This window comes from Moschus berezovskii, chromosome 7 (assembly GCF_049115385.1).
Source record: "Moschus berezovskii isolate FMDL1 chromosome 7, NW_MosBer_1.0, whole genome shotgun sequence".
Taxonomy (NCBI): Eukaryota; Metazoa; Chordata; class Mammalia; order Artiodactyla; family Moschidae; genus Moschus; species Moschus berezovskii.
Genome location: NC_142466.1, coordinates 58143554 through 58169124, shown reverse-complemented (window position 1 = coordinate 58169124; position 25571 = coordinate 58143554). Strand labels below are relative to the sequence as shown.

The 25571-nt window shown below is 39.8% G+C and overlaps 1 protein-coding gene across 4 annotated transcripts in view; it reads left to right on the top strand.

The window, feature by feature from the left end:
• The window catches only part of TRPM6 (transient receptor potential cation channel subfamily M member 6), a 154416-nt gene that overhangs the window by 51160 nt on the left and 77685 nt on the right, over positions 1 to 25571 (top strand). For all 4 annotated transcript variants that reach the window (XM_055426893.2, XM_055426894.2, XM_055426891.2 and 1 more), the window contains exons 2-11: positions 2603 to 2682; positions 5337 to 5375; positions 6221 to 6398; positions 9932 to 10145; positions 14594 to 14718; positions 18539 to 18710; positions 21205 to 21373; positions 22407 to 22530; positions 24795 to 24867; positions 24986 to 25086. In XM_055426893.2, the coding sequence (XP_055282868.2) occupies positions 2603 to 2682; positions 5337 to 5375; positions 6221 to 6398; positions 9932 to 10145; positions 14594 to 14718; positions 18539 to 18710; positions 21205 to 21373; positions 22407 to 22530; positions 24795 to 24867; positions 24986 to 25086 (1275 nt within the window). The remainder of the gene's footprint in view (positions 1 to 2602; positions 2683 to 5336; positions 5376 to 6220; positions 6399 to 9931; positions 10146 to 14593; positions 14719 to 18538; positions 18711 to 21204; positions 21374 to 22406; positions 22531 to 24794; positions 24868 to 24985; positions 25087 to 25571) is intronic.

The following is a 25571-nucleotide window of genomic DNA, read 5'->3' as shown; positions in this document are numbered from 1 at the left end:
ATGAAAAAGTTAAAAAAAATTTACTTGTTAGCTGTGTGCCCTTCAGCCCCTAATCACACAGTCCCCTGGATATTGAAAAAGAAAAATCCATGAACATTTAGAAGAATTTTTTTTTTTTAAATCAAGAAATGCCTCTAAGACTGTTCCTTCTCAGAGATTCCCCTGAGAAAGAATCTGTTATCTGGAAACCCTAAAAAGCCCCAGTGTAGAAATACTTTCAGTGACATCAAGAATTAATTCATGTATAGCTACCATTAGAGGATTAGTCTTGGACAGTTCTTTGCTGTTCACCACCCTCACCCCAGTCCTGGGTCTGTAAAATCTGATTATATATTAGGGTGAAGCAAACTTTGTGCCAACACAGCCTAAGGCTGGCACTATTTTCCTTCTTTTCCGTCTCCCTTTCCCTTCCCTAAATAACGCCCACAATGAAAACACAACCTCACTGACCCAGTATATAAAAAATACCCAGTCTATAAAGACTGCCGTGATTGCTGCAGAAATGGCACGTTCTCTAATGTCAACAACAGTGTGCTGCTCCAAGTGGCAAACACATGTCGATTATTTGCCCTGAATAGATTTGGGCTATTGAATCAAAACCAACAGACATATGGCTTTAATAGTACTCTGTTGAACTGAACATGGGGGGACCTCTTCCACAGGTGCTGAAGTGTATATTGCATAGGCTACCATTATGAGGTAGGGACAAAAAAATGAAGCTCTAATTTGAGAATTGTTTTGAAACACTTGCAAATTAAGCCTGCTTTTCTTTTCCTGTAGTTTTGAGATAAGATATGGGAGTTGCAGGAGGAAGGTTTCCATGTTCTTGTTAGGGCACAGGTTTCCTGTTTACACCCTTGGAGAGAAAATTGTATACATGAATTCTTGAAGTTCTATTTTAAGTGTGTTCGTTTTGTTGCTCATTCTGTAATCACTGGGTTGGGCCCTGGGGCAACAGCAATGACTGGCTTGGGGCCTATTAGGAACTGGAGTCTGGTGGGGAAAAATGGACCCATAAAAATCATTCTTTGTAGTATGAGAGGTCCTAGGAGGGAGACTTGGAGCTCACCAAAGTATTTTTCTATGAAAAAAGTACACCAATGTTAAGTTCCCATGCTACCAACCAAAAAGCTAATTTTTACCTCTGATATTACCAATAATAATAACTAAGCTTTATTGAGCCTTAATAGTCCCAAGGAGAAATCTAAGCTTTTAATTCCTTTCAATAGCCCAGTAAGGTATTACTATTATTATTATCTCCTTTTTAAATAGATGAGCAAACAGGTATGAAGAAAGTAATTTGCCCAGATAGTTCTACTAGTGTTGGCTGTCTAGCCTTTTAAAAGAAGGGAATATTTGAGCATAGCTTGCTTAATTTATATACATAGGCCCCTAAATTAAGTTCTCTTTTTGGAGCTATTTTTAAGAGTTAATTGTTACACATGAGGTTTAACGATGTCAATTTGTTATCCATTTCCTTCTTTTTATTCTGAGTTTCTTCAGAGTAAGAAGTTTGGCCCCTAAATTAAGTTCTCTTTTTGGAGCTATTTTTAATAGTTAATTGTTACACATGAGGTTTAACGATGTCAATTTGTTATCCATTTCCTTCTTTTTATTCTGAGTTTCTTCAGAGTAAGAAGTTTGATTTATTTGCCGTAGGATTCCCAGCATGCCACATGGAGGTTTATTCTAAAATGTTTGTTGAATGAATTCAGATATTTTGAAATTTAGCCAATAACATGCTATGCTTATTCAATGTGTAGCAAATTCTCCCTTGAAGAAAGTGGTAAACTGAGGCAAACTTGAATGACCAGAAATTGAGTTCATTTGGGAATAGCAGAGGAATTGCAGTTTGGGAAATGCATGCTGTCACAAGCTACAGGTGAATCTGTTGAGGGTTTGGGACAGGGAGTGCAAAGAAGGGGCATCCAGCCAGAGTCCAAGCAGTAAATTCATTATCTTGAGGATGGCAGATACTGTTGATGGATGGTTATTGGTCAGGAAGTAAGTCTCATTTCCTGTGAATCGGGCATTTATCCTGTGAATTGGGGAATCAGTTTTTAAGTTAAGGTCCCTTCTGAGGGCACATGTGCAGTATTCCCCATTACATATCCTCCAGATTAGTTTTAGATTGAACTCCTTTCATAGAATCTTGCTGAGATTACAGCCCTCCTCTGACATTCTTTCCAGCTTCCTGTCAAATCTTAGCCAAAGTTGGACTTTATAAGTGAGATTTTTGAAGTTTAAGAGCATCATATTCACTCTATAGGGTTATGGTGCAAGATTTAAAAGTGACTTTTGGAAGAATTAAGAGAATGCTTCAGCTATATCTTTACTTCCTTGGTAGAGTTTTATGCATTTAGGGATCTTACATTTAAATGAGATTATAACTAATTCACTTTGGGAATATTTTTGCATTCAAATTATTTCTGTCTATGTGTCTGTAATAGAAGCCAATGAATGCTTAGTCTGTTTGGGGTTGGTCTTGGCATTTTAATTAGTGTCTATTATAATTAAACGTATTTTGTCTACTTGGCCTACTGTGGTTATACTGAGTTCTCATTTCATTAGGCTACAAAAATAATGACATTTTTCTATTCAGTCCCAGAAATCTTGGATTGAAGGAGTGTTCAACAAGAGAGAATGTAACAAAATCATACCCAGCTCTAAAGACCCTCACAGGTATAATTTTTAATTACATTTTTCTTTATAAACCTACAGTACTTGGAAGACTGCTTATTGAAATTTAGAGCTATGACTTTACCTTGGCAGAGCCACTATTGCTATTGTGGTAAATTTTACTCTTGCTTTATCTTTGATACACTTGTTTGTCTAGTGGGAGGACAGATACCAGGGAAGTATCTAGTACTACATCTATTCCACTTGGGTTTGGATAATAAATTAATAACTTTTGAGTATTAGATATTTCAACATAGTGTGAATTCCTTATCCCCAGGTGTCTATGGAATATAGTAGCTGGGATATTTCAGGACTCCATGCTCAGATTATAGAAACTCTTAATTTTTTCCTCCTGCAAGCTTTTTCCTTGGGCAGCAAGGGCAGCAGAATGAAATGACCTGAGTTTGACCACTCCGAGTTCTTGACAATCCTTTGAAAACTCTAGTTGTAGAACAAAGTTCAAAACAGTAGCCAGTGAAAGATAAAGGAAGACAGGACTGTGGAAAATTCCCCAGGGTAATGGATCCATGAAATTAAGGTTCAGTAGTATTGCCCTTAGGGAAAAGAGTTAAAAGGAAAGGAAAATAGGAGAGCAGTGTTTTAATTAGGGGGACCATTCTATTTTTAGATTCTGTTGGACAATTAGCCTTATATTCATTTGAAGTTTAGAAATCACAGCTGTATGTTCATGAAAGATAGCACCATGAGGTCACTGAAATTCTAGTTCTTTGGGGATGATGACTAAAATAGTGTTCTTTTCATTTGTTAAATATTTACTAGTCCCACCCTCTTTGAATTACCTGTGGCTTATAAGCCCTGTGATTGGAAATCCTCATTTTACCTGCTTATGAAATGTTTACACAATAAAAAGCCAGGGTAACCTTGTTTTTTCCCTTCATCTTTTATGACATTTTTTAGTATGATGATGGATGCAGTGGAAGGCAGATTGAGTTCAGGTGACTCCCACTGTTCTGTAAATGGAAAATCATCTTCACAGTCACTTTGAACTTCATGAAATGTGGTAAACTGTAGGTCATTAGCCCGAAGACTCAAGAAGAACATCAATGATCATAATTCCATGAATGGTCTAAGATGTACTACTTTTTATTGGAAGAAAGCAGTCTCTCTTTTTCGGTGATTGTAAAAAAGGTTAATGGATGATTATGGCTGTTTCTCCTATGCAGCCTTTTCCTTAGACCCTAGTGAAATGCTCAAAACTGTAGGCTTCATGCAGTTTTCTTCCTTACAGTGCACAGCAAAAGAGTGATGGTTCATTATTTTAAACTTAGATAGAAGTTGATCTTTTACTGGTTCTCTTTGTACCTCCTAATAAGAAACAAATCCGATGGACTTGATTACAGTGCCTTTTTCCCCCCTCATTTTGAACTTGTTGAGGAAAAAAAAAATTCTGAAAGGCTGCAAGATTCATTTCTGAATAATTTAGAATGACTGATTTTATGGACACTATCTTTTATTCCATTTTTTGACTAGATTTCTTTTCTAGTTAAAACTTCTTCAGGGACTTCCCTGGTGGTCCAGTGGTCAAGAATCTACCTTGCAATGTGGGGAACAGGTTGGGTTTGATTCCTGGGCAGGGAATTAAGATCCCACATGCTGCAGGGCAGCTAAGCCCTTGTGCCATAACTGTTGAATTCATGCACTCTAGAGCCCGAGACGGAGACGGCAATGGCAAGCCACTCCAGTACTCTTGCCTAGAAAATCCCACGGACAGAGGAGCCTGGTAGGCTGCAGTCCATGGGGTCGCTACTAGTTGGACACGACTGAGCGACTTCACTTTCATTTTTCGCTTTCACGCGTTGGAGAAGGAAATGGCAACCCACTCCAGTGTTCTTGCCTGGAGAATCCCAGGGATGGCGGAGCCTCGTGGGCTGCCGTCGAGTCTATGGTGTCGCACAGAGTCGGACACGACTGAAGCGACTTAGCAGCAGCAACAGCAGCAGCAGAGCCCGAGAAGCACAATTAGAGAGCCTGCTTGTAACAACGGAGGATCTGCCATGATGCTAAGATTTAAAAACTTTATTTTTACAAAACAAACAGAAAATCTTCAGACTTAAAAATGTGATCATTGATGACCATAATGCTAACTCCCAAATCCAAGAGGCTTTTTTGAATCATAAAAAAGAGATTAAAGTTAACAATTATATTCACACCAGATGTTTCTCAATTTGACAGTGTTTAGGATTTTAAAATTGTATATGTATATTTTCTTACTTAATTCTTAAGAATTCTGTTATCTTCATAGTATAATATTAGTAGCCAACATTATTGTACAAACTGCAGTGTACCAGATATTGTAAGACACTTTACATATATTATCACTCTTAATCCTTTTAATAATTGTATGGGTCAGATATTACTTTCAGATATGAAAACTGGGGCTTAGAAGAATTGTTAAATCATTGAGATTTAAATCCAGGTATTTTGTTTCCTAACTCTGTTCTGTTAATTAGATCATAGTTGCTAAGGTGTAATTATATATGGTAAATGACATAGGGGAATATTTGGGAGGTAGTATATATGAATACTCAGTAATTCTGATTTCCAGACTATAGAAAATTAACAGATATTTATATATGAATTAAATTTGTTTTAAAATATATTAATAAACTAACAGTGGTTTTATCTGTTTTATTTAGATGCACTGCAGGATGTCAGGTCTGTCAGAATTTAATCAGGTAAGCCTTAGATAAAAAATTCTATGTTTATATATATCTCTGAAGTCATATCTCTTTTTTTGGATTGGTTAATATTCCTTTTGATGTGCATTTTACGTATTACATGAGGATATTTTCTTAATTTTCTTAAGTCTTGGGTTTTTTTTGTGAAAACAGCTTTTTTGAAGTACAGTTGACATAACATAAACTGCACATGTTTAAAATATACAATTTGATGTTTGTGTTTGTTTTCTTTACTATTTTAATCATTTTTAAGCGTACAGTTCGGCAGTGTTAAGTATATTCACACTGTTGTGTAATGGATCTTTAGAACTTTTTCATTTTGTCCATCCATTCATCAGTTGATGTTCAGAATTTTAAAATTTTGTTCATATATGCATCTGTTGATGTTTCTTCCAGCTCCTGCTTATTGTGAATAATTCTGCTATGAACATGGGTGCATAAGAGATTTTTAGTGTTTCCTTAAAGCATCCCCAAAATGATTCTAATGTGCCGCTAAGGGAGAGAACCTCTGAGAATGTTTTTAAACTTAGAAAACAACCCAGTGTTTGAAATCGAATATAAACCTCAATGTGAAGTTTTAAAAACTGTTGATATATGTCATCTATAGATTACCCTAGAAACATGTAGAAACATTGAATCTGTTTTCTTTTTTTTTCTTTTTAAATTTTTTGCCCACAACGTGTAGAAACTTAGTTACCCAACCAGGGATTAAATCCACACCCCCTGCAATGGAAGCATGAAGTCTTAACTAGTGGACCACCAGGGGAGTTCCCATTACCTCTATTTCCTTTTCTTAAATTGTGTGTTTTCTATTTTAAATTGGTTTTTATGTCAAATTTAAGGTGTTACTGTGGACTGTTGATTAGAGACCATCATGGGATAGATTATACTTGGACAGTCTCAGCTGCCAGCGGTAGTGAAGATGAGCAATGGTCTGTTGAAAAGCACACAACGAAAAGCCCTACAGATACCTTTGGCACGATTAACTTCCAACATGGAGAGCACATCCACCACTCCAAGGTTTGCTAATAACTCACATTATTTTGCTGGTTTCTAAACAGAGGAGATAGCCTCCAAATGTATCTCCAAATAGAATTTCCAAGTATAGATGATCAGATGACCAGATTTTATTGCAAAGGTGATCCATGTTGTTGACCTGTTGACAAAAATGACTCGGCTGTTTGCTTTATATTTGAGGTGCAGTTCCCAGATGTGGCATGGCCAGCTCTTTATTTGATTGACCTCTTTCAAGCCAGCTTTTATGCCCCCGGCAGAAGAGAATGGCTTATTACCCTTGAGGCAGTTGCCAAAGGGCTGCCCTTCCTTCGGGAATGTACAAAAGTTACTACCAAAGAACAAATTTCACCGGAAGTGTGGCCATAGCAATTCCCAGTAACTTAGCCTGTGGTTCTTGATGCCTGCTATGTCCCCATGAGAAATTCTTCTTGGAAAGGAAATGGGGGTGATTTCTTTCTGTACCCGCTGAATGATAGTGCTGGGCTTTCCAGTCCAGTTTTCCTCCTGTCTCTAACATGGTAATTTTGCATGTGATTTGCATAGTTATTGACAAGTCAGCTGTCTCAGTTGAGCTTGTTAACTACTCACTGCTTTGTTGGAGGCAGCTTTCCCTGGGGAAAATGCAGGGGTCACTCGCCTCAGGGAAGCTCAGAATCAGCTGTGCCCTGGAGTGTCACCATCAGTTAAATGGATTTGAAAGAATAATTCTGTTTTTTTTTCCTTATGTTTTAACAAGTCTCAAGTTTATTTCTCTCTCTCTCTTTTTTTTTTATATTGGAGGATCATTTCCTTACCACGTTGTGTTGGTTTCTCTCATATAACAGTGCGAATCAGCAACAGTTTTAATAGTGCCATAATAATAAGGTTTCATAATATAATTGTATAGTAGTCTACATTTCTGATTACTAATCCTCTTGCACCTAACTTTGTGCACTGACTTTTCCTTCAGTTGGCAAGAAAACTGTCCTCGGAAGCTGACTTTCACAGAACTCTTTATGTGATTTTTCCCTTAAGTTTTTGTCTTCTTCCTTTTGTTTTATGTTGGTTCATAATCATCATCATTTACTCATTTTTTTTCAGTCCATTCAGCAGATCTTTATGGTTCGATCCCTGGATGGGGAAGATCCCTGGAGAAGGAAATGGCAACCCACTCCGGTACTCTTGCCTGGAAAATCCCATGGACCGAGGAGCCTGATAGGCTACAGTCCATGGGGTCGCGAAAATTCAGACACGATTGAGCCACTTCACTTCACTTCATAGTTTGCTATGCCCCAAAGACCATATGTTCTGTGTACTAACATTGCTTACAGTCTAGTGAGGGAAACAGGAAATGAATATACGATTACTACAGACAGTGTTGGAGAAGGCAATGGCAAGCCACTCCAGTACTATTGCCTAGAAAATCCCATGGATGGAGGAGCCTGGTAGGCTGCAGTCCGTGGGGTCGCTAAGGGTCAGACACGACTGAGCGACTTCACTTTCACTTTTCACTTTCACACAATGGAGAAGGAAATGGCAACCCACTCCAGTGTTCTTGCCTGGAGAATTCCAGGGATGGGGGAGCCTGGTGGGCTTCCATCTATGGGGTCACACAGAGTTGGACACGACTGAAGTGACTTAGCAGCAGCAGCAGCAACAGACAGTGTAGATGTTATGAAAGGGGAGTACAGGGTCCTTTGAGAGAATGAAAAGCAAACTCCTGTTTTTCTTGAGTTGGGTGTGTCTGTCAAGGAAGCCATCTGAGAGTAGGGATGGCTATGCTAAGATGGGAAAGGTGAGTGAGGCAGAAGGGTAACACCACTCCTAGGCATGAGGAATAACTTGTACGAGGGCCAAGGGGGAATAGGGTATATTTAGGAAAACTGAAAGCATAGTCAGACAGGTCTCCTGATCACTGATACGTTTTATGCTTAGCATTAGGCTCCTGTTACCTACTCTGTGCATTTTATTTGACCTCTCAGAACAGGAGCAGCTACCCTTATACTTCAGCCTCGAATTGAACTTCAGGCTTAGGGTGCGTAGCAGGAGTTTGTGAGAGCTGGTTACTCATCCCTCTGGCTGCATTTGCCTTCTCAATTGTTAACTGTCCCACCTCCTTCCACAAAGGATTGGAGGTGAGTTAGTTATAAAGGAGGAGGAGGGGAAGGTGAGAGTAGTTAACCCTTAGCACCGCCTTTGGTTGGCTTTTGGAAGAAAAGACTCTGCTGCTGGTAATTTAGTTAATCAAGGGTGTTCATCCTGAAATCTCAAGAAGTATCTTCTAGGACTAAAAGTACTTAATGGTTGAGAGTGCTACCTGGGAGAAAGAGTTGCGATAGAAGGAGAACTAACCCAGAGCTGCTTCTCTGCCTTTATTTATTACTTGGAGCAACATAAACCATTGCACAAAGGTCAACTTATATTTTCCCTGCTATTTGTATACATGATAAAGCCATGGTAACTCAGTTTCCTCACTTGTAGATTGAATCCTAGTTACCCTTAGATTCTTTCTGCTATTCAATACATTCTGTGATGGCTGCGCCATCCTCATCTTCAGAATTCCTAATATTTTAATTATGAAGTAAAGGGATTATGTTTTAAGAATTTCAAAGGTGAAGACAGTTGTTTTAAATCACTATCACATTCTGAAGGATGGTGTGATAATTCCTATTTGCATATCTATGGTGATCTCTACCTGTGGTTATAGATTCATGGTTTCTTGTAGCTCTTATCCTATAAATCTGACTTACTCTTGCTGTTGGTTGGCTCACACTCATCTCAGTATGATTTTAACAATCTGTAAGTGGCTGCATTGGCTGGGAAAAGAAAGCCAGTCATACAGTTTTTAATTTTGGGCAAAATGACAAATGATTCTGGGACTGTCTGATTTCCCTCTTCTTTTTTTTTTTTTGGTTACATTGACCCTTTTGTGAAAAGTGTATATTTTAGGGAAAAAAGTTTTAAAGAGGTTTTATATACATATATAAATGTTTTATATACATATATGTGTATATAAATAATATCATTAGAATGTAAAATTTGAAATAAATATACATGCTCCTGGATCTTAATTTAAATTATGCAAATATGTAAGTATATGCATCTCAAAGGATGTACAATAATTGTCAATAGTGGATGAAAAAAATATGCACATAAGTGAAAAGACCAAGTAAATTAAGAAAAGCCATAACATTTATGAAAAGCCTCATTTCACTTATTTCTAAACAATTTTTTAAAATGGGTTTGCTTTAGTAATGATTTTTGCCAGTTTGACATTTTTCTGCCTCACCTCGGACCTTCTGGAGAACATTGATGGACCAACCCTGAAAACCAGAGGAAACCTTCCTGCTGTGACTTGTAATTCCCAGAAGGAACTTAAAGGGGGTGTGGGATCCTTTCAAAGTAAATATTTCCATTATAGGAAGATGAACTTTTAAAGAGATTCCAGGCACTTTTCTTTTAAGTTTTGGCATTTCAGTTGCCCTGCTGTGTGCTTATTGTGAATTGGCATGTCTTTTCCACTATTTTATGTGTACGTGTTTATGTATATCTTCCAGTATATTAGAACTTCTTATGACACAAAGTTGGATCACCTGTTACATTTAATGTTGAAAGAGTGGAAGATGGAACTGCCAAAGCTGGTGATCTCCGTCCATGGTGGTATCCAGAACTTCAAGATGCCCTCAAAACTTAAAGAGATCTTCAGTCAAGGTTTGGTCAAAGCTGCAGAGACAACAGGAGCATGGATAATAACTGAAGGCATTAATACAGGTAAGGCACATTCCCTGTTTTACTCTTTTTTTTTTTTTTCCTTTTTCTTTAATTCCTTTTAAAACTGAATCAGGCAGTATAGCACCTAAGTTTGCTCTGCAGTGCAACCAAGAGATATAGGCAGCATGAAGGAGGAAGGCTGAAACTGTAGTAACTGGAAAAGAAACCCAGAAGAATCATAGACCTTTCCTGGGCTGTGTTTTTACCATTGTTAAAATCTCCTATTTTAATATAACTTTGTAGACTTTTACCAAAGAAAATAGTTTTTCATAGCTTTGGACTATAGTAAGGTTACAAAGGACATGGACTCCATGCAAGTGTGTAGTGTGTGGGTATAGACATGAGCTAGACTCGCCATGGTCAAGTTCTCAGCAATTGGAAAGCAGGGACGTGTGCAACAATTGTATTGAGTGTATGGGGCATGAGGAGATAATTAACTACCATTCCACATACTATCTCTATCTGACTCTTATATTCCTTGAAATCTGGCATTCAAAAACTTCATTTAGTAGCCCCTGAACCTCTAACCTGACTCTTTTTCATCAGTTTTTATGAACTGTATGTGTGTTACAGAATCATCTGGAGGCATTACAGAAATACAATGCACAGACTCTACTCCAAATTAGAGTTTTTCAGGGTGGAACTTCTGAACGATGTCTAATGTGCAGCCGGGGTTGAGAATTAGTAACTTCACAAACTCCTGTTACCAGTCTGTTACTAACCTATCATAGTTCTCACACCAGTTCGCATGTGACCAACTGAAATGTCTTACAATTCAACTCAGTTCTGATAATATTTACCTGGAAACAGCATCAGATCCAACAGGTTTAGAGCTCAGTCCCACAAGACTGTCTTCATTTCAGATGTCAGCCTCAAGTCCAGATTGTTACCTCTGCTTCTGACTTGCTGGCTGCAAATCAGGTGGCTCAGACGGTAAAGAGCCTGCATGCAATGTGGGAGACCCTCGTTCTATCCCTGAGTTCCCCTGGAGAAGAAAATGGCAGCCCACTCCAGTATTCTTGCCTGGAGAATTCCATAGACAGAGGAGCCTGGCAGGCTATGTTCCATGGAGTTGCAAAGAGGTGGACACAACAGAGTGACTAACACTTTCACACTTTCTTTTACTTCCCACTACCCGATCCTTGGGATTGATGAATATACTAGAGTAGTTCACAGAATGCAGGAAACCAATTTACTCATTAGATTACCAGTTTATTATAGAAGGATGTAACTCAAGAACAACTAGATAGAAGAGATTCATAGGACAAAGCACATGTGGGAAGGGGCACAGAGCTTTGTGCCTTCCTCCCATGTCCATATGTTTACCCACTTGGAAGCTCTCCAGACCCGGTTTTTTGTTTTGTTTTGTTTTGTTTTGCGTTTGTTTGGTTTTTATGGAGGCTTCATTGTTGTTCTTGTTGTTGTTTAGTCACTGAGTCATGTCCAGCTCTTCTGCAAATCCATGGACTGTAGCCTGCTGTAGGCTACAGTCTGTAACTTACAAACTCCTCTGACAGTGGGATTTCCCAGGCAAGAACACTGGGGTGGGTTGCCATTTCCTTCTCCAGAGATCTTCCCAAGTCAGGGGTGGAACCTGCATCTCCTGCATTGGCAGGCAGATTCTTTACCACTGAGCCACCTGGGAAACCCATAGGCTTCATTGTATGGGCATAATTGATTATATTATTGGCTATTGATAATTGAATTCAGTATCCAGTTCCTTTCCCTTCCCCAGAGGTTGGGGATGGGACTGGAAGTTCCAACCCTCTAATCACAAGGGTGGTTGCTTATCCTGGAAACCAGCCCACAACAGTAGGTCCAAAAGTTGTCTCATTAACATAACAAAACCATCTGTCACTCTCACCACTTAGGAAATTCCAGGGTTTTAAGGAGCTCTGTGTCTCTGACAGACTAAATAGTTATGATTACAAGTCACAATATCACTCCTGTAGCTTTCCATCTTCCCTTTACTTCTATTTCTGCTTGGGATGTTCTAGCCAGTGTTTCCTATTAAATTCTGCCCATCCTTTAGGGTCTACATTAGATGCTAATATACCCAGGAAGCATTCTCTACCTCAGCTCACTTTTGCGCCTTAGTTTCTGTAGCATTTATTGCCTGTAGCAGCTGTGGCATATGTGTGTTTTGACATACAGGCTAGGTCAGGATGAGTCTCCCTGGTTATGAGGTAGAGGCCAGGGCCTATACATTTGTCTTAAGAAGTGAGCAACAGGTACTAAGATAACACATAATTTCTTTTGACTAAAAAGGAATGAAGAAAGCAAATGATTGAAAAAACAAAGAAAAAATAAAACCAAGGGATTTAGAACCTGTCACCAATGGGTAACCTCTGGTACTGTTGTTTCACATTCTTAAAAGAAAGTGAAGGTTGCAGAGTTCTAAGTCCAGTGTGTAGTACTTATTTTATTTCCAGTAAGAAAAAAAAAATGGTGGGTGGGGAAGTTCATAGAGTTCAGGAAAAGGTGAACTTGGGCATAGTTTTTTTCTTTGAATAGCTAACTGTGTCACGTGCTTTACTTACTGCCTTTTTTAAATTTAATATTTTAGGTTAGGGTCAATTAAGGAATACAAATATAATATTGTGTAAACTATTGAGATAGTTCATATGAACAAAAGAAATTAGATATATTTGGAGCTTACTTAAACAATAACCAGGGTCTGACTTGATTCAAGCACAGCTCCTTAGGGCCTGGCTACACAAGAAGTGGTCCCTGGACCAGTAACATCAGCATCACCGAGGAGCTTGATGGTAACCCAGATATCAGGTTCCCCAGATGGGTGGGATAAGAAACTGCATTTTGATAACATCCCCAGATGATTCTTGAAAGTGAAAGTTGCTCAGTCATATCTGACTCTTTGTGACCCCGTGAACTATACAATCCATGGAATTCTCCAGGTCAGAATACTAGAGTGGGTAGCCTTTCCCTTCTCCAGGGGATCTTCCCACTCCAGGGATCGAACCCAGGCCTCCCACACTGCAGGCGCATTCTTTACCAGCTGAGCCACCAGAGAAGCCTAGGAATACTGGAGTGGGTAGCCTATTCATTCTCCAGCAGATCTTCCCAGCCCAGGAACTGAACTAGGGTTTCCTGCATTGCAGGTGGATTCTTTACCAACTGAGCCCCAGAGGATTCTGCTGAACATTTAAATTTGAGAAGCTTTGCTTCTTATCAGCTTTAGCCTATGCTTGAATGCTTCTTAACTGTAGTTGAACATTATTTGGCATGAATTTTTGACACTTATTTAAATTGAATGTCAGAAGCCTCTAAGAACCTACTGTGTATAAAACATTTGGATAGATGCTATGGATGAAAGATGAGTAAGATATGGCCCAGGGGTTTAGTGATGAAGTGGGTGACTGTGATAAACAGACAATAAATAACTAACCAAAAATTGATGCTGAATGGGCCATAGTTGAGACAACAAAGAAAGTGTTAAGGAGTAAAAGGAAGAGGAAGACAAATTCCATTTCCAAGTGGGGAACCTGAGAAAAAGGCTTGGTGGAGGATGTATACTCTTCCTTTGAGAAAAGGGTAGAAAGAAGCATTCTAGGCCAAGGTGGCAGTTCAGGGCCGGAAACACAGCTGGAGATTAAGGCATGTGCAGAGAGTGGTGATACACTTTCTAGCTGGATGTGCCTTGTGGCGGAGGACGGGGACAGCAAGAGAGACCGGAGCCAGATTGGGTACCGTGCTATTTTTATTCTCTGTGTAGCAGGGAGCCCTCAAAGAATTTGTGAACAGAAGAATGAATAGGGAATGATATTGTCCAATCAGGTTTCATGGAGTCTTAGTAGGTAATATGTATTAAGATCACATGTGGGCTGCTGAAAAACTGTCACCATCACATGCTGGTAATCTACACCAAACCTATGGATCTGAATCTCTGTTGGTACTGATGATCCAGAAGCCCAGTTTTAGAAGATGACTGGGAAAAGTGTAAAACATAGGCTGGAGGGGAAGATGCCAGAGAGAAGAAAATGATTTAAGTGCTATGCTTCAGATGCATGCAATATGCAGGGTTTTTGCTTTTTCCCCCCGCTATGCTAATGACACATACAGAGTCAGATTCTACATAAAAAGAGTAAGTGGTGTGATGTAGTGTTTGCAATTAAAAGGCAGGTTAAACCAATCTCAAAAGGCTACGTAGTGCATAATTCCAACTATATGACATTGTGGAAGAGGCAAAACTATAGAGACAATAAAAAGATCAGTGGTTTTCAAGGACTGGGGAGAATGAGGGATGAACAGACAGAGTACAGAGGATTTTGAGGACACTGAAACCATTAATGTTTGTAATTCCTCTGTGCCAGCAACTTTCCCTGATAACAGTCTTTTGCATATACTTGTCTATTATTCTCTTTCTGGCAATTGCAGTGTTTTGAGTGATTTGTGAGTTAAAGTTTGACTTCTAACCTGGTTGTTCATAGGTGTGTCCAAACATGTTGGAGATGCCCTGAAAGCCCATTCCTCGCAGTCCTTGAGAAAAATCTGGACAGTTGGAATCCCTCCTTGGGGTGTCATTGAGAACCGGAAAGATCTTATTGGAAGAGATGTAAGTAGACAATTCTTTCATAGCAAAAGGAAATAAACATATATCTACTTGCCAGCCTAGCACTATACCTGGATACCTGTAGACATCTTCAGTGTAATATGCCCCAAACCAACTCCTGACTTCATGCTGCCTCTCTTACTCTGTCTTAGAAAGTGATGATCTCACCCTGCAGTTGCTCAGGCTCAAAACCCTGCACTAACCCTGAAATGATCTCTGCTCATGCCTTAAACCTAATCCCTTGGATTATTCTAATAGCTTTCCCAACTCTCATCCATGGCTTCCCAGGTGGCGCTAGAGATAGAGAACCTCCTGCCAATCAATGCAGGAAACATAAGAGATGGGGGTTCAATCTTTGGGTTGGGAAGATCCCCTGGAGGAGGAAATGGCAACCCACTCCAGTATTGTTGCCTGGAGAATCCCTATCAACAGAGGAGCCTGGCAGGCTACAGCCCATAGTGTCGCAGAGTCAGACTTAGCGACTTCAGTTCAGTTCAGTTCAGTCGCTCAGTCGTGTCCGACTCTCCGCGACCCCATGAATCACAGCACGCCAGGCCTCCCTGTCCATCACCAACTCCCGGAGTACACTCAAACTCATGTCCACAGAGTCGGTGATGCCATCCAGCCATCTCATTCTCCGTCGTCCCCTTCTCCTCCCGCCCCCAACCTTTCCCAGCATCAGAGTCTTTTCCAGTGAGTCAACTCGTCACATGAGGTGGCCAAAGTATTGCAGTTTCAGCTTTAGCATCAGTCCCTCCAATGAACACCCAGGATCGATCTCCTTTAGAATGGACTGGTTGGATCTCCTTGCAGTATAAGGGACTCTCAAGAGTCTTCTCCAACACCACAGTTCAAAAGCATCGATTCAACGGCGATCAGCTTTCTTCACAGTCCAACTCTCACATCCATACATGACCACGGGAAAAACCATTGCCTTGACTAGACGGACCTTGGTTGGCAAAGTAATGTCTCTGCTTTTTAATATACTATCAAGGTTGGTCATAACTTTCCTTCCAAGGAGCAAGCGTCTTTTAATTTCATGGCTGCAATCAGCATCTGCAGTGATTTTGGAGCCCAAAAAAATAAAGTCTGACACTGTTTCCACTGTTTTTCCATCTATTTCCCATGAAGTGATGGGACCAGATGCCATGATCTTCGTTTTCTGAATGTTGAGCTTCAAGCCAACCTTTTCACTCTCCTCTTTCACTTTCATCAAGAGGCTTTTGAGTTCCTCTTCACTTTCTGCCATAAGGGTAGTGTCATCTGCATATCTGAGGTTATTGATATTTCTCCCAGCAATCTTGATTCCAGCTTGTGCTTCTTCCAGCCCAGCGTTCCTCATGATGTACTCTGCATATAAGTTAAATAAGCAAGGTGACAATATACAACCTTGACGTACACCTTTTCCTATTTGGAACCAGTCTGTTGTTCCATGTCCAGTTCTAACTGTTGCTTCCTGACCTGCATACAGGTTTCTCAAGAGGCAGGTCAGGTGGCCTGGGATTCCCATCTCTTTCAGAATGTTCCACAGTTTATTGTGATCCACACAGTCAAAGGCTTTGGCATAGTCAATGAAGCAGAAATAGATGTTTTTCTGGAACTCTCTTGCTTTCTCCATGATCCAGCGGATGTTGGCAATTTGATCTCTGGTGCCTCTGCCTTTTCTAAAACCTGCTTGAACATCTGGGAGTTCACGGTTTACATACTGCTGAAGCCTGGCTTGGAGAATTTTGAGCACACACTATATATACAAAATAGATAACTAGTGGGAAACTAGTGTATAGCATAGAGAATTCTACTCATTGCTCTGTAGTGACCTAAAAGGGAAGGGAAGCTAAAGAAGAGGGAATATGTGTATATAGCTGACTCACTTGCTGTATAGCAGAAACTAGTACAACATTCTAAAGCTGCTGCTAAGTCACTTCACTCGTGTCCGACTCTGTGCGACCCCATAGACAGCAGCCCACCAGGCTCCCCTGTCCCTGGGATTCTCCAGGAAAGAACACTGGAGTGGGTAGCCATTTCCTTCTCCAATGCCTGAAAGTGAAAAGTGAAAGTGAAGTCGCTCAGTCGTGTCCAACTCCTAGCGACCCCATGTACTGCAGCCCACCAGGCTTCTCCATCCATGGTATTTTCCAGGCAAGAGTACTGGAGTGGGGTGCCATTGCCTTCTCCATTCTAAAGCTGCTATACTCCAATAAAAACTAAAAAAATGAAACAAAACCACTATATCTTGAAGAAAAAGTGACTCATTGCCTTCCAGAAAGATGGTAACAATTTCCATTCCTAACAACAGGGTATGAGGATGCCCATTTTTCTGTACCATTCCTGTCTTCAGAAGATATTCTGGCTTTTTAGAAAACATTGCTTTTCTGATAGGTATAAATTAATACCTAATTGTTCTTAAGTACATTTCTCTGATTACTAGTTCGGTTCAACATGTTTTCGTGTGGTTTCTGGACGCTGTAAGCATAGTTAAAAATGTTGAAAGACCTTTTGTAATTCATTTTAGCGTTTTTGTTTGCTATGTATGCTGCATTTCCCAGATTTTAATTTGTATTATTTATGAAATTTTTCCGTATATAAAAAAATGTGTTCAATCTATCAATCATTTTCTTTTAGGCTTCTAGCCTCAAGGTCATGCTTAGGAATTGTAAAGGTAACTTTTAAAGACTAATGTTTTAACATTTATGGTACATTTTACATCCATTATTTCTTTAACACCTCACAGCAACCCTTTGCTATAGGAATCGTTAATATCACTTACACATGAGGAAAATGAGCCTGAGAAGGGAGGCAGGTATTACCCAGATTTAAAATTAGAAAGTAGAAGAGTCTAGCCTTAAACTTGGACTCAGACTCTAAACACAGTTGCCCCTTCCTGTTTGTGGATTCTGCATCTGAAGAGTCAACCAACACTGGGTCCCCAGGATTCAACTGATCATGGATCCGGGGGATATGAAAGCCAACTGTATTATGCCATTTTATATGAGGGATCTGAGCATCCGTGGACTGTAATATCCCTGAGTAGTCCCAGAACTAATCCCCATGGATACCAAATGACTGCACTGTGCTTTCCTCCCTAGACACAAATAAGAATTGGCGTAGTTTATGGAAGAATCAGTAAATATTAATAAAGGGCTTCACTAGTAGCTCAGATGGTAAAGAATCTGCCTGCAATGCAGGAGACCCAGGTTCGATCCCTGGGTTGGGAAGATCTCCTGGAGAAGGGAATGGCAACCCCCTCTAGTATTCTTGCCTGGTGAATTCCATGGATCTGGGTAATTTATATTGAAAGTGAATACATCTCCGTTTACTCTTCACTTCATTTGGAATACTAGAAACATAAATCAGTGTCCAAATATTATTTTGAACTAGACCTATTTAAAGGCATAGCCTCCGAATACTGATGTGTTCTGTGTAATCAGTGCAGATCCTTGAACTGTTTTTTCAGTGATCTGAGACAAAGTAAGTAGAAATTGAAAATAAATATTTGGAAGCATTTTTAGCAATGTAAGAGTGCTGTGACTCCAAGCATAAGGTAAGTGTTCTCATGTTGCTGTGTGTGCGAGTGTTGTTGAACTTGTGTCATGTTTCTAATGTAGCAGACTAGTCATGCACTATAGGACTACATATCCATCCATAGAAAAATAAAAAGTAAAGGAACTCAGATTGAGTCTTCACTGCAGATAGCCTGAGAGGCACTGCTGTTAGTAGCTAGTAGGATTTTTTGGCATGGACCAGAACTCTGTAGTGCACAAACAGTCCTTTGGAGCAGTCGGCCCAGGAAGGACCTCTGACCCTTGTTCTCGCTATCTTGCAGGTAGTGTGCCTGTACCAGTCTCTGGGAAACCCCCTCAGCAAGCTCACAACACTCAACTGCATGCACTCCCACTTTATCCTGTCCGATGATGGCACTGTGGGCAAGTATGGCAATGAGATGAAGCTCAGGAGGAACCTGGAAAAGTACTTGTCTCTGCAGAAGATACATAGTTGTGAGTACCCACAGGGGCTCAGCTGACACGTCCTGTCTAGGGGCAGTGCTGCGGAGAGGTCCAGCTGGGCTTCTTGTAGTCCTTGGTAAACCCTTGATATTGAGAGAGAGCATTTATCCGAAAAAAAGGCTGACTCATAAAGTTGCTGTAGAAATCCTTGGGTTCATCCATATGAAATGTGGCCAATGTCAGTTCCAGTGCTGTAGGCCTCTGAGGATGGAAAGCATAGGATTGGGTGACTCTGCATGTCTTCATAATCCAAGTATTGGAGAAGAGCGCCCTTTCCTGGGATGCCTATTCTAGGAGGTTTTCATCTGGAGCTATAATGTTGTATTCTTGCCTAAACTGGGAGCCAGGAGTAGAGGCAGCTCTCTGATGAAATTTACAAGCAAGAACTTCACAGTTGTTTTCCTTTTATAACAAATTTAATTAGTCGCATCAGTAAGGTTCTTTTTGTAGAAAACAATAATAAATATATTTATTTTTGTGGAGATTAGTTATTGCTTCAAGAAAGATGTGCCTAACTGAAATTTTATTATTTTCCTCTCTCCTGCAACATACCCTTACTGATTTCTTTTTCTGATGATAAAAGTGTTATATTCAGATAAAGAAAGAAAACTTGGAAGGGATAGCCCTCTGTAATCTTACTACCAAAAATAACCATTGTTAACTTTTTCATCAGTACGATTTCAGAAGAACATATCCCTTCTGATATGGAAGGCTATCCCTTTTTTCTCCAAATAAAAACCTAGAATTTGAATTTAGTTTTTATAAGATGATGTTACAAGAAGATTATGCCTATCAATTGGTACATCTTAGGTCTGATTTTTAGTGACAAGGAGAAAGTAATAAGGAGGTGGAGTTACGTAGAAAAGGAAAGGAAGTAAAATATTAAAACAATGGGCTAAGAGGCTCACTTCTATCATTTGTGGAGTCAGGAGAAGGTGCACATGGAAGCCCACATACTGTTTGTTTAAATATTTAAAAGTTTTAAATCAAGCTAACATAAATAACAAGATTAAAAACATAATAAAATAATGTTTAATCCTTTTACCTTTGCATATATAGCTGGAAGGCCAGGTTTGAGGTCAGAGTCCTGGATTCTGGGGAGTACAAAGCCAAATCATGGAGGTGAAGCAGAACCAGCGCCTTGGTCCCTGGTTTACAGGTCACTCTCTGCTTCTCTTCCTACCTTTGGCTCAGTCTCATAATGTCTGGGCCTGACACAGACGTTGTCACCTAGACACCCCAATCTATATGTCCAAGCCCTACTCCCCCCAAATCCTCTTGCTTTGACGAGTACATCCCTGGGACAGAGGCTCAAGCAGCCCCTGGAAGCAAGAATTTTGGGGTCTAGTACAGTTAGCAACCCACTCTAGTACTCTTGCCTGGAAAATCCCATGGACGGAGGAGCCTAGTGGGCTACAGTCCATGGGGTCGCAAAGAGTCGGACACGACTGAGCGACTTCAGAGTCCAATGTAGGACAGGGAGCACAGGCTTCCCTTGAACCTTGACCCTGTAGACTCCTCACTGAGGGGAAGGGCTTGGCCAGAGGAGGGCGCCGTAGAACATGGAACCCAGAGTGAAATCCTCTGTTGCTCAGGTGTGGGCATGGTGTTGCCCGCCAGTTTTCCTTCTTTTGGAAAAAAAATAAAATTGATTTAAATATTAAATATATCAATACACATATGATGTATAAGTTAAATCAAACAAGAAGCCTATAAACAGTTAACATTTCCCCAAATCTTCCCCTCCCTTCACTATTAATAATTTGATGTATATCATCACAGAGTTTTCTGGTTTTTTATGTAAATATAAAAACATGTTGTACATATAGGTATGTGCATATGTATATAGAAAATATATACCTATATATATGGTTTTAAAATTTTAAATAGGGTTTTAAATAGGATCATACTGTTTGCTTAATATCTTTAAAAAGAATGACTCCACAGTCTTTCCTTTTTTTGTCTTCCTTACTTTAATAAAGCAATATGTAGTGAAAGTCAACTAGTGAAAAATGGAATACGTTGAAATATAAAAGTCTTTGAGGTTTACCCATCCCATTCTGTTCTTAGAAATAACCACTATTAAAAGTTGATTGAATTGTCAACAGCTTGATCATTTTTTTGAGATGAGTGATGGATACATTGGGATCCATTATATCATTCTGTTTTCTTTGACATATGTTTGAAAATTTCCACAATAAAAAGTTAACTTCTTGAAGACTACTACTTATTATTATTTTTTAATTACCGAAAGCCTTTAGATACCTTTTTAACTGGGAGAAGATACTCTAACCATATTTGTGGCTACTTTTACTTAAAGTCCAAGCTTCTGACTTGGCCTTGAACTAAGTAAACCTGAGTCAAAGAAGACAATGGCTAGTTCAAGTAAGGAATATATGCGGTAATTCAAAGACTTGTGTCTGGAAGTGGGCATTGCTGATAGCGTTCCTTTGTAACAGTGTGATACTGTTTGTCATCTGAATAGGCTCTGGACAAGGCGTGCCCGTGGTGGGTCTGGTGGTGGAAGGTGGTCCCAATGTCATCCTCTCGGTGTGGGAGACTGTGAAGGACAAAGACCCTGTGGTTGTGTGTGAAGGCACAGGCAGGGCTGCTGACCTCCTGGCCTTCACCCACAAACACTTAGCGGATGAAGGGTGAGTTGCTGAGTCTTCATTTCTAAAACTATGCTGACTCTTCTTCCTAAGCTCTGCTGTCGTGTGGGATGGATATCCTTAGAGGACAGGGACCGGAATTCTCTGGCTATCTTGGAGGATGGGTTGAGACTGGAATTCATTTTTCAGTGATTTTTGTATTTACTAAACCTACACCAAAATGCCCTCCAGTGATACAAGTTGCTATTTCTTTAGCTGTCGAATGGCTTGCATCTACAAAGGAGTTTGAACCTTGTCTGAGCTCAGGGAAAAAGCATTTCCAGGGGGAGTGAAGGAGAAGACCACTGTGGTGGTCACTTTTGAATTCAATTGCTGTTAGTAAATATAGCAGAAATTAGAGAAATTGACATCCTGATATTTTTGTAGCATATGTTGTACTTAATTGAGATTTTAATTCTTTCTTCTTTTCAAGATGGGAGTTTTTCTCTAAGCCATCCCTAAACCTAGCGTGATTCTTCCAATTTCAAAAGCACGGTATTTTTGCCACATGAGTAAATTCAGGGCCCAGGAACTCAAATGTTGACCCCACTCATTTGCTTAAGAAAACATTCATTCACTTTAAGCTGTAACTGTTCCCTGATGACTTTTCCCTTACAGTTTCTCTCCCCTTTCAGCCCCACTTCCACCCTCTACCCTCTTCCTCTTCAGTTATATCTCTCTCTTTCCTAAAGTTACCCTAGACAAGTGATTCTTACACATTTGGAGTGTCAGATACTTTAAGGATACCATGCCCATAATTTCTGGAGATTCACAGCCCCTTGGAAATCTGTGAGCTCAAAAACCTGCCTCAAGTGCTTTCTTCCCAGGAGCGCGGCATGAGTCCATCCTTGTTTTAATGTTCAGCCTTCTCATGCTGGTGCTCCGCTTTGCTTCCTCGCATTCATTTGTCTCTTGACACAAATGTCCATAGACATCTCTGTCACGTGGACAGACACAGTGATGTACTTGTGCTGATGTTTTTGGCTTGTTCTGTCTCTCGATTGTGTCAAGTCACGGCCATTTCTCTCTCTCCCAGGACTCTGCGTCCTCAGGTGAAGGAGGAGATCATCTGCATGATGCAGAACACCTTCAACTTTAGTCTTAAGCAGTCCAAGCACCTTTTCCAAATTCTGATGGAGTGCATGGTGCACAGGGATTCTGTGAGTATGATGAGTTGATGACTTGACCAACTTAAAAAGTGCTAATGTTCAACAAGGGGCTTCCCTGATGGCTTAGAGCTAAAGAATCTGCCTCCAGTGCAGGAGACTCAGGAGACTTGGGTTCAGTCCCTGGGCCGGGAAGATCCCCTGGAGGAGTGCATGGCAGCCCACTCCAGTATTCTTGCCTGGAGAATCCTGTGGACGGAGGAGCCTGATGGGCCATGGTCCATGGGGTCACAAAGAATCAGATATGACTGAGCTGCTGAGCATGAGCACTAGTGAATGTTCAACAGTTGTGACATTTATTTTCACAATTTTTTTTCGTTTCTAACTTGGTTGTATATAGTGCTACAGAACTTGACTTTTAGCTTGACTTTTTGTTCCCTCCCTCTCTGGAACCATGCTTCAGATTCCTAATGGAACCTGGGAAAAAGAAGTTATATACTATAACAGTATTACAGGAAGGTGATTGAATTTAGTGTGAATTACATGTGAATATTTTTGGAGGGTAAAGGAACAGCTTCCTGCCTTAAATAACCTCAAGGTTGCTGGCTTAGATGACCGTTTCTCAGTATCCTCAGAATATGCTGCAGCAATCACTGGGGATGCACTGGATACTGAAAATGTGAGAATATTCTCTCAGCTGGAAGATGGAGGCCACAAACTATGGACTATGAACACGATACAGATTCAGGAGACTTTAATATTTTAGGGCATTTTGATCAAAAATTTTATCAGTGACTTGGATGATAGGTAGCTGACAGTTAGATTAAATATGCAGATATGTCATGATTCACAGTGATCTTTCCAGAATTTGAAGGGTAGACCAAATTGTACAAGATTTTGGTAATATTAAAGCACTTGGCCTCAAAAAACCAGTTGAGCAAGTTCAGTCTAGACTAGGCATGGCTAAACAGATGTGAAAGCCCTTTGGGATTTTAGCTGACCTAATAATAACAAAAACAGCAATCATGTCTACAGTTAGCAGTGTGCTTTCAATATATGTTTTTTTTTTCCCCCGATAATTTTTTTACATGAAATATCCCCATGAGTGAGTTCAGTATGGCAGTGATTGCTTATTTCAGTTTCAGAGATAATGAACTAAAGACTAGAGACTTTAAGTGGTTTGCCCAGAGTCATGCAGTTATGAAATAGTAGAACTGAAATTGGGGTTCAGGGTTGAAATCTTGTGTATGATCTACCACATTTTATATTCCCCACAGTGTCAGTAGGTAAAGAAAAGGACATGTTAAAGAGATCGCCCTTATACTTGCCTCTTCCTGTCATCAAGGAGAGTAACCAGGGAGTGGTGTAATAATCAAGAAGAAACAAGAGGAGGCAGCTAAGGGTTTACACGTTAGTGAAATTAGGTCCTGAACTCCTATATAGTTGAGGGTTGATTTTAGTCATGGACATGGAGGGGCTGTTAGGTAGAGAGGCTCTTAGTGTGAATTGTAGAAGCATAGTTTTTCTTTTTGAGAACTCAGAGACTAGTTAGTGAGTTCCTCTCTTCTTGTGGGCGAGGGACCCAAATGCAGTGGCTTTATAATATTTTCCCAAGACTGACTAGTTAGTGGCGTATCTCAGACTGGACCTTGCCAGTCTTGGCTCTTTTTTGTTGAACAGCTCCCTCTACTATATATTTTCATTTGGAAAGACTGAGATACATTCACTAACAGGAGAAGGCCTATTATAATCATAAAAATGTCCTTATTTGTCTTTAAAAAATGAGTCACATGCCAGGATGCCCTGGAGACTTTGACATTGTACAGGTTTTCTGTGCTATCCATTGTACCTGCTCACTGGGTGTGTTGTAAGTGCCTCATTTATCTTATGACAAGTCCTTGAGTATTCATTTCTCGTTAAAAAGCAAAAGCCTTCATTTCTAAAGCTAGGTGACTGGAAGGCTCTCACTTTGTATCCTTTCAAAATGAGGAATAGTTTGCTTTACATGAGGAATTGACACTGTTTCCATTGTAGCATATGAATAGTAAATTAATGGAGTAATGTTCTTTCATGCATGTTTCCTCTAAGATACTTGGAATTTTTCAGGTATTTTTCACCCCCTGCATGTGCACAGTTCTGCATTACCCTCCTTCAAGGTTTTCCCTCTTATTAGTGAAAAAAAGAGTTTTTTAAACTGTGTGATTTTTGACATTAATGAAGAATGTTTCACTTAATTCATTAGTACAAAAGTAAATTTTTGAAAGCATTTCTTTGCTAGTTCTCAAAATGTATGGCTTTCTGTTTTTCATCTATTACAGATTACCATCTTTGATGCTGATTCTGAGGAGTCACAGGACCTTGATTTAGCAATCCTAACAGCTCTGCTAAAGGGTGAGTGTCTAAAAAAGGTTATACTTGTTCTTCCTTCCCTCTTTTCACACTTATGGCACTTTGTGCTTTTTATGTTGATATTGTAAACAGAATATGTGATCCCTTTTTTTTACCCTAGGCACGAATTTATCAGCGTCAGAACAATTGAATCTGGCAATGGCTTGGGACAGAATGGACATTGCCAAGAAACATATCCTCATTTATGGACAACACTGGAAGGTATAATGAAAATGAAGTTATTTTGAAGAAACGTGTTGTGTGTTGGTTTGTTAGGGAGGGACCAAAGAGAAAACTGGAGGAAAGATAGGTTGCTTGGGGGAGGGGGAAGCATCTCTGATGCTGGGTACACATGATCGCTAAGACATTTCTTTCGTCTACTTTGCCTTCTTGAAAACATTTTTTTTTTTCCTATGAATCTGCAGCCTAATTGAAGTTGACAAAAAATGTTGGGGGGAAGGCAAATGAAAGGGTTTCTTATTCACTTTTTGAATGGGCAGATTTTTATATTGTTATTTAAAGCTTAAAGTTTGTCTTATTTTTTTTGCCTTCAAATGTGATGCATACTCACAGTAGAAATTAGTGAAAACAGAGAAAAGCAGGAAGAAGAAAGATTATTCATAGTGCTAATGCTAATCACTATTAACATTTCATTTAAAAAATTATAGCTGTGACCATACCACAGGTCTGTTATTTTGGGGTTTAAC